General features: G+C 45.8%; 1 protein-coding gene across 3 annotated transcripts; it reads right to left on the bottom strand.

Moving 5' to 3' along the window:
* Nucleotides 1-1,277: 1,277 nt before the first annotated feature.
* Nucleotides 1,278-4,481, bottom strand: Emd (emerin). Of its 3 annotated transcripts, none has more exons than XM_052170088.1 (6): nt 4,167-4,477; nt 3,884-3,991; nt 3,669-3,746; nt 3,333-3,466; nt 2,103-2,149; nt 1,278-2,020 (listed from the first exon to the last, which is right to left on the bottom strand). In XM_052170088.1, the coding sequence occupies exons 1-6, from the start codon at nt 4,246-4,248 to the stop codon at nt 1,690-1,692; spliced, it is 780 nt and encodes a 259-aa protein (XP_052026048.1). In that variant the 5' UTR covers nt 4,249-4,477; the 3' UTR covers nt 1,278-1,689. The 3 variants fall into 3 exon arrangements, with proteins under 3 accessions (XP_052026048.1, XP_052026046.1, XP_052026049.1); XM_052170086.1 differs by having other exon boundaries at nt 3,660-3,746; nt 4,167-4,475; XM_052170089.1 differs by lacking the exon at nt 2,103-2,149 and having other exon boundaries at nt 4,167-4,481.
* Nucleotides 4,482-8,840: the final 4,359 nt, after the last annotated feature.

The raw sequence follows: 8,840 nt of genomic DNA, 5'->3' as shown, positions 1-8,840 counted from the left end.
TGTGTGAAGGTGTGTTATGTCCTTCCTCACCTGCATAAGGCACCTCCTGACTTGTTTGGAGGATAGGAAGGACTTCTGGGTAGAGAGGGAGACTCTGGGAAAGTCAGAGTTGGGAGATTTGGGACATATGGGACTAAGGAGAGGTAATGAGCTATGTGGCAGAATGTAGAAATGGGTTAAATTAAGAGCTTGGGGCTAGACAGATGGCTCAGTGGTTGAGAGCACTAACTGTTCTTCCAGAGGTCCTGAGTTCAATCCCCAGAAACCACATGGTGGCTCACAACCACCTGTAATGGGATCTGATGCCCTCTTCTGGTGTGTCTGAAGAGAGTAACAGTGTACACATATGGATAAAATAATAGTAAAAAAAAAAAAAAAGCTAGTCAGAAGGAAGCAAGCTAAGGCCAAGCTTTTATAATAAAAGGTCTCTATGCCATTATTGGCAATTGGTGCCAAAGAAACATCTTGGTTACATTTGGCATCCCACATCGATGCTAGCTCCCAATGACAAAGAGCTTTCCTTAATAGGAAAGCTTGGCCTTAACTTAGGCCTGCTCCCAACTAGCTCTTATAACTTAACCCATTTATACTACTCTACATTCTGCCATGTGGTTCAAAAATGCTCCTCAGTACCAGTCACCTATTTCTTCCTCCATTTCTGGCTGACGAACCTCTGGCCTCTGATACTTTCCCAGAGTTCCTCTCTCTGCTCAGGAAGTCCCACCATTCAGCTCTTTATTAAACCAGTAGATAGCTTAGGCAGATGAGGAAGGACAGAAACATTTTAACACAGTATTCTCTCCAAAGAAAATCTGGAAACTGAGCAAGAATAAACAAGTGAGTTAGGATACCCATGGGTGCACTGTAGTCTTTGAATCTATCACTATGCCACCAATCCCAGGAGCTAAACAACAATGTACTGGCATGATGCCTCATTTCTTTTCTATCCTTGTAACCTCAGATGTTAGTGTTAGTTTCTCGTGACTAAAGTAGCTGCCTGTGTTGTCATATGCAGTTTTTCTTACATTTCCCATAGGCTTATCCACACATTTTATTACATGGTAGTTATTTTTCTAAGTGGTTATAAGTACTTCAGGGAGTAGGCCCAGAAATAAAACCCACAACCAAAACAGAGACTTATCTGTGGGTAGCATTTGATTCCTCTCTAAGACCAAGCATAACCAAAGGGAAAAGCTACAGTGATTTTTGGAGACTTAAAACCAAGCACCTGTGCCATGGCAGCCCAGCTCCCACCCCAGTAGGAAGAACCAACAAGGTAAAAATAAACATGTTTATTGTTGTGTCCATGAAAGCAAAACCAGGTTGGCCTTTGTTAATACCCCCCTGAAAAGGTGACAACAAACAGGCATGCATGACAACTACCACTGCCACCACCAAGTTTTTCTCTAATGAAGTGAGGTCCTCCCACCAGACCCCCTATACTCTAAGGATCAGAAGCAATAGGGCTAGGAGGCTCCACAGGAAGGTACGTGTGGCTTTACTGGGCTGTAGAAGGCCAGCATTTGTTGCTTCCTTGGCAAGATGAGGTGGGAGACAAGCATTGCCCTAGGCAAGGCCCTGCACCCAACTAGAACACACAAAAAAGCCCCTACCCACCCCACCCCCAGCAAACACTGCTAAGGCAATCAGCCAAAACTCCTGTTAAGAGCTGCTCTGAAACCAATACCCTTAGGGATCCATCCAGAAGGGGTTGCCTTCTTCAACTTGTATGGAATAGTAAACAAAGAGCAGAAAGGCAGCAAAGACCAGGAAGAGTATCAGCTGGCCCCAGAGTGGGACATGTCGATCCTGGCCCAGAGCAGCAGCAGGGGCCTGCTTTTGTGGCCGAATGGCGCGTCGGGTAAGCCATGAAGAGGGAGAAGATGAAGAGGAGGACACAGATGAGGTGGAGGATGTAGGATAATATGATAAGCCCAAGGAGCTCCTGGAGACATTGGAAATGGGGCGGTAGTGTGCGATGCTCTGGTAGGCACTGTCTCGGCCATAGATGGGGCGCTCCCTGTGGCAAAAAAAGGGGACATGTAGGCAAGAGAGTCTGAGCCTCAAATTTGTCCCTGTCCCTACATGTGTTCACTACTCACCTATCCTTGCTTTCCTCTTCTGAAGAAGAGAAAATGTCATCACGCACCTGCAGGATAATTATGATTAGAAACAGGGAAGAATGGTTTTCCCCCAAATGTCTCTGGCTAGCCTATTCTAATCACATCCTAGGGGCCAGAAAATTGTCCCCCCCCCACCATTCTGAGACCAGGCCCTCTTTATCTGTGGGGCCTCCTTATCAGGTCCTCTTTATCTCTTTATCTGCTGCTCATTTACTAACTCTGTTGACTTTGTTCCAGCATCCTTTTGTTCCCTAGTATCCTTAGGAGGTTTAAACCTATATCCTAGATTAATTACTAGAGTGCAAGAGCTGTTACATATTCTCTGAACAAAAAAAGTTTGTGGGCTGAAGAGATGGTTCAGTGGCTAAACACACATATCATTCTTCCTAGGTACCGGAGGTCAATTTCCAGCACTCATATCAGGCAGTTTACAACTACCTGTAGCTTTAGCTTTAGGGGGAATCTGACAACTCTAGCCTCTGCACTTATGCATACTACCCACAGATATATACATATAGTGAGAATTTTAGAATTTTGGTTTAAGAAATACAGAAATATTGTAAGAATATGCTTTTGTTTTAATCCTAGGTATGGGATATGGGACTGCTTCACAGCAGCTATGATTTGCCTCATGCTTTTAGCAAAGGTGTGGTTTTGCAAGGTGCAGTTTCTGCAACTGTGTGATATTTAGAATTCTGGGAATTTTTCAGAGGGTATGTAAATACAATAGCCTTGATAGGTGAGGTTGGTTGCAGTTAGTAGCTGGGGTCAAAGAAGATACAAGGAGGAAAGAAATTAGATTCAGGGATCTTTATTTCTCTCTCCCCTCTATCGTTCGTTCTCTGTCTAATGATTGGGGGTGAAATGGGTGGGGGGAACACCCACAAACTAACAAAAGTTGGCTACACATATGTATAATTAAAGTAATTAAGTCTTTTTAAAAAACCGAAAAGAAAAATCCAAAAACATTTGTATGTGCTGCTGGAGATGAAACCATAGGCAAATGCTCTACTACTAAGCTATATGTTCATCCCCAAAACTAATAGTTTTGAAGGTTCCAATGTAGAACTTTAAACCCAAGAGCTGTATGCTGAACCTAACCATATTTGAAGGCCTAAGATTCACTCTCTGCACCTAGTATTTCCTTGGACTATCCAAACCTAGAATTCCCTAAGGTTGTACCCCAGGTATGCCTACCAGCCAACTCACCTGGTGATGGAAGGTATCAGCATCTACAACTGAGGTTCCTGGCTGGCGGAAGCTCTTGGACATGCCCACAGACTCAGGCTCCCTGTACGTCCTGGTGGTCAAATAACTTTCTTCATAGTAGTCATCATTATAGTCTTGGGGAGGAAAACAGTGGTAGAGGAAAAAGTGGTACCCCTTAACTGGTCTCATTGCCCCCACCCTCAGTCTCTGTGTGTGCTGTGCCAGTTTCTCCCCTCTGGAGCCACTGAGAACTGGTACGAGGTCTGGGGTTTCCCTGTGCCCAAATCCCTGAAGCATGGAATAAAGACATTAGTGCCCACTTCATACCTGCCTTACCCTTGCTCTGGTAAAGTAAGGCGTCTTCTTTTTTGGGCAGATCATACATGTCTGAGTCCACGGAAGCTGAATCCAAGTCTGCATGTGAAGGAGGAGGTACAGGACCATTCGATCTAGGTTTCCCCCTACTCCCTCAATAGCTTCAGCCACAGCCTACCTCCCTAAGACTTGTGCCCCAAGCTGCTCTTTGGGGGCTCTGCGGTATCGGTGCTCACCTGAGAACCGATAGGAGAATGAAGACGATGATGAATTGGGCGGCGAAAGTCTCCTTCTCTGGGTCTCGTACTCGAAGATTTTCTTTTCGTAGAGCTTGCGAGTAGAGCCTGCCCAGACACAGGGTGCGAAGCGGTCAGGGGGCACGAACCAAGCACCCCAAGAACACAAGGGAGCACGGGGAGAGGACTTGAGGGGAGGGAAAGGTGGGGAGAACGCTCAGGGAGGAGCGCCGGGAAGGCAGTGGACCAAGAGAGATTCTGAGCGCCACCGGCTGCAGCATACCCACAATAGGCCCGTGCGGGATGTTGTACTGGCGTAGCACTGCGGCCAGCTCAGTATCAGACAGAACCGCATAGTCGTCCATGGCAGACACGGCCGGCACCTGGAAGTGATGTTGAACGCCAGGGGCGGCCGGGACCTATAGACAGGGCCCAAGAAACGGACAGCTTGGAGCCTGGTAGAGGGAGCGCCAGAGCCTCAAGAGCGGCTGTGGGCGCGTCACGCCAGCACGTTTGCGTCACAGCGGCTGCTACGCAGATTGCGCGCGCTCCTTAGGGTAGGCCCAAACACGCCAGAACAGGCGGTGCAGACCGGTCTAGCTGAGGGAACAGACTGGGCTGGCAGGCTTGTGCGACATTCGCACGAACAGGAAGAGGGCGGGGCTTGCAGGGAGCTTGTGGGACAGTGGATAAAACTTCCTTTGAGAGCTAGGCCAACAAGGGTGGACTAGCTAGACCTCGCTAGAGGGTGCTTTAGATTGCAACTAGCCAGTGGAGTGGCAAGTACTGGTTCTCAGCAGATCAAAACTGGCTTGTCATTTCCCAAGCTGTGAGAACTCACATACTTTTGTTACTGGCTTCATTTGATTTTATTCCCTGGTGTTCCAGTGCCGAGGGTTCTCAGCCACAGAGTGGTCCACAGCAGCGCGAAGAAGAGTCCAATCCTGAGCGAACCCTTCCAGAGCGCCTGACGCTTCTGCGAGCTCTTTGTGTGCACAAGTGCTGTCAGACAGGACTCTCATCACCTAACATAGCCACCCACAGACCCCTGGCACTCCCTACCCAATCTCCGTTGCTCTTCCCAGTCTCCATGGCCCCGGCCTGCACACCTGCACAGAGTACCAACACCATTCCCACCATCGTCTTCTCTGCCGCCTAGTTCCTTCCATCTGGGAAGAAATGGGGCCAGCACTGGGCCAAGTAGCCACCAGCACTATAGGATCAAGCAGCTTTCCAAAGGTCCAGGGCATGCCAATGGGCACAATAGAGGGCGCCTGCCCACCGTCTGATGCATGTAGATCGGTATACCTTGTATCTGCCTAACTCACTGTTCCATCCACCTTGGGCCCTGGGAAGTTCTTGGGGGAGAGGTCTTCTCTGACTGAGTAGAATAGTCTCCAAGCTTGGTGAGATATTCGAGGCCTAGACAAATGTGCAAAGCCTGGAGCAGTATTTCTCAACCTTCTTAATACTGTGACTCTTTAATACAGCATGTTGTGCTGACCCTCTCCCACCCCCACTCTGAAATTATTGTGCTGTATTTCATAAGTGTAAATTATAATATAAACATTTGATATGCAGAATATCTGATATGTGAGACCCAAACAGATATCAACCCAGAGGTTCCAAACTGCTGGTCTAGAGCATGGGAATCGATGGAGGCTTACAAGGGATCTGGATCAGAGAAAAGTTACCTTGAAGACTGACCATGACCATTATATTCTACACAGTCATGTGGATCTAGGTGGGATGCCCTTTATTGGAGAGATCTAGAAGAAAGGGTACATGCAGAAAAGGTGTGTAGGATGCCTGATCTCTTAAATCAGTGGTTCTCAACCTTCCTAATACTGTGTGAATCTTGTTGTGACCACAATAGTTCATGTTGTGGTGACTTCCAATCATAAAATATTTGTGTTGCTACTTTATAATGGTAATTTTTGCTACTCTTATAAGTCATAATGTAAATATTTTTTGGAGATAGAGGATTGCCAGAGGGGTTCCAACCCACAGGTTGCCTTAAATGATAGCGATAGGACTCTGGTCAGTTCTAGGATAGCCTGATGAGACTTTAGTGAGGGTCATAGGCCAATTCTCATGGAAGTTTAAAGTAGGCAACAGTGAGGAGGTAGAGCCCGATTTTTACCACAAAGTATTTAATGAAGAAGAGTTGCTGTTGGATGGGTTTAAGAGACAGTGCCCTCTCTGTCTCTGGAAACGGAGTGGAATGAATCTCTGAAAAAGATACTGTGTTAAGGAAAGACAGGAGAAAGTTCTTGGGCAGTGTGTGTGTGTGTGTGTGTGTGTGTGTAAGTGAGTGAGAGAGAGAGAGAGAGAGAGAGAGAGAGAGAGAGAGAAGGCACAGAGGCACAGAGAGACCGAGACACTCTGCCTATTAAGCAGCTGTTTCAAGAATTTTTTTTTTTTTTTTTTTTTTTTTTTTTTTTTTTTTTTAGTTTTGGCCAAATCAGATTTTCCAGCATCCCCCTCTCCCTGTGCTGGCCCCTCTCCCAGAGGCCTCTGCATACAGAATGAATGCTCAGTACTCCCTTCCCCCATACAGAATCAACTTACTTCCTTATGAGGTCAAGGAATTTTAGGTTTGCCTTCTCCCTAAGGAACACCCTCTGCACCTGCCTCAGCACTCTGCCTCCTAATCCCCCTACTATCCTACTATAAGATCCTATCACAGATATTGCCAGGAAGCTGTACTGTCATCTTTTTGCACATACTTTCTGATGGCCTAGACCTTACATCTAGCCCCATTGCAGTGTAGCTCCGTTCTCTATCATTCAGAGGAGAATCAGGATCCCACAGTTGAAAGAGGCCTTTGCAACAGCTTCAAGTTGAGTGATTTATGGAAATGTTCTCCCCAGGAAGTCATCTAGGTGCTGGAGGACTGACTTTATACCTCAGTCAGAATTTGTCAGAGAGGCTAGGAGGATGTGTGAAGGGCATTCTGTAAGTCTCTGGGAAATTCTGAGAAGGAGTAGCCCCTTGGCAGGTGTGGCTAATTGTGAAAAAGAAATCTTGGAAACAACCCATTCTAAGAAAATTGTTGGTCCTGTAATTCCATCCAGCATTTAGGATTTTGAGGCAGGAGAACTGAAAGTTTAAGGCCTGCATGAACTTCAGGGTGAATTCAAGGCCAGAATGGGTAACTTAGTGAGACCCTGTCTCAAAATCAAAGTAAAATGGAGGTGTGGGACGTAGTTATCTAGGTGGTAGAGTACTTGGCTGAAATGCATTAAATTTTAGATTCAGTGTCCAGAAACTGCTACCTCCCCAAAGTTGTGAGGAAAGGTCTACATGAAAACATTTCTTCAGAACAAGAAGAATGTTTTTAATTTATTATGCTTTTTTAAGCCAAGGAACAGTTAATCCTAAGATTAATCTTTATAGATGATAGACTTGAAAGAAGTTGGAAACACTAACTTCTTGTGTTTTCAGTGTGTATGCACTGAGAGGGGCAATAAAGAGCATTCTAAGCAATGTGTATAGTGGTGAGTGTGTGTGTGTGTGTGTGTCCTGAAATACAACTACATATTCACCACCTCACTCATGTACCTACCATCTTCCTACCCATTGATCTGATTATTACGTCTCTGGGTAAATGGGTTTCTCCTCTAAAAGGATAGTCATTTTCATGAACTCTGGTGCAGCTACCTCATGAGCCTGGAATCAGGCCACTAATTTAGCAAATAATGATAATCAATTGGCCTCCCTAGTAGAGATTTCCCACTAGAAAGAAAGAGACCTTAGTCCTATTTGGAGGCCAGAATGTGAAATGCCATTGTCAGCAGAGTCTACAAAGGTAGCAAAGGATGCATGCTCCCTGGAGAGGACCCCAGTGCTTTGCTCTTCAAGTTAAACTACACATGACCAAATTGACTCTGCGGATATGGTCAAATTCCCCCATTCACTCTTTTTCCCATCTTTGTTGTTTGTTTTTGAGACAGGGTTTCTCTGTGTAGCCCTGGCTGTCCTACAGTCCATTCTGTAGACTAGGCTGGCCTCAAACTCACAGAGATCCTCCTGCCTGCTTCCAGAGTGCTGGGATTAAAGGCCTGTACTACCACTGCCCATACTTTTCCATTCCTTCCTTCTTCCCCTTCTTTCTTCCCTTGTAGCTTGTCCTTCCTCACTTCCTCACTCTTCTTACTATGTAGCCTAGGTTGACCTGGAACTTGGAATCCTTCTTGTCTCAGCCTCCAGAGTGCAAGGATTCCAGGTTCCTTCCCTTTTTGATAATATAGAATAGGAAAACAAATCAAACAGGCTTATCATTCTAGCACTTAGGAGGCAGAAATAAGGGTGATTGCCACTTCAAGGCCCAGTTTGGGTGTTACATAGTAATTTCCTGATCAGCCTTAGCTACAGAGTAAAACTTAGCCTCCTCTATTCCCCCCCACACACTGGAATATATTGTAGGTGGAAAAGAAAACCTCATTTACGATATCTATTTCAGTTGTGTGTGTACACACAGGCTTGAGGCAAACGTAGCTCATATTGGGGTTGTAAGGAAAAAAACAAAATAACAGAATGTTGAAATGGAATTTCTTTATGTGGCCTTCCCCTAGGAAGTGACATTTGAGTTGAATCTGAAGCTACCAGGAAATGGCCATGTAGAAGAGGAATATTGACAATATTAGGTAATGGCTATGTCCACTGTGTTCACAGATATTTGGTTCTTTGTATCTCATTGCACATCCCAGACTTTGAGACTGCACCTGGTTGCTTAGAGAATTCAGTATATTTCTTCTGCTTGCTCCCAGGCACCTAACAGGAACCAAATCAGTGATAGCTGGAGTTGGGGTGGGGGTGGGAGTGTCACCACAGGGCTCAGGGACCTACTGGGGTCTTAAGAATGACTGGTGCACACTACAACTAATTACCTCTTATCTTTCAATGCATAGAGCAAGTTCGGACCTGTATGGCCAACCCAGGCTTGATCAGAGAC

Source organism: Apodemus sylvaticus, chromosome X, assembly GCF_947179515.1.
Source record: "Apodemus sylvaticus chromosome X, mApoSyl1.1, whole genome shotgun sequence".
NCBI lineage: Eukaryota > Metazoa > Chordata > Mammalia > Rodentia > Muridae > Apodemus > Apodemus sylvaticus.
Note: the sequence above shows the minus strand (reverse complement) of the source record. Positions and strands in the feature narration are given on the sequence as shown.

Bases quoted from the DNA above. Each gene is read 5' to 3' on its own strand.
- Emd (XM_052170086.1), bottom strand. From the start codon at position 4,248: ATGGACGACTATGCGGTTCTGTCTGATACTGAGCTGGCCGCAGTGCTA. The intron at 2,150-3,332 runs GTGAGTTGGCTG...ATTATCCTGCAG, and splicing joins CTGATACCTTCCATCACCAG to GTGCGTGATGACATTTTCTC. The intron at 2,021-2,102 runs GTGAGTAGTGAA...TTTTTGCCACAG, and splicing joins GAAGAGGAAAGCAAGGATAG to GGAGCGCCCCATCTATGGCC.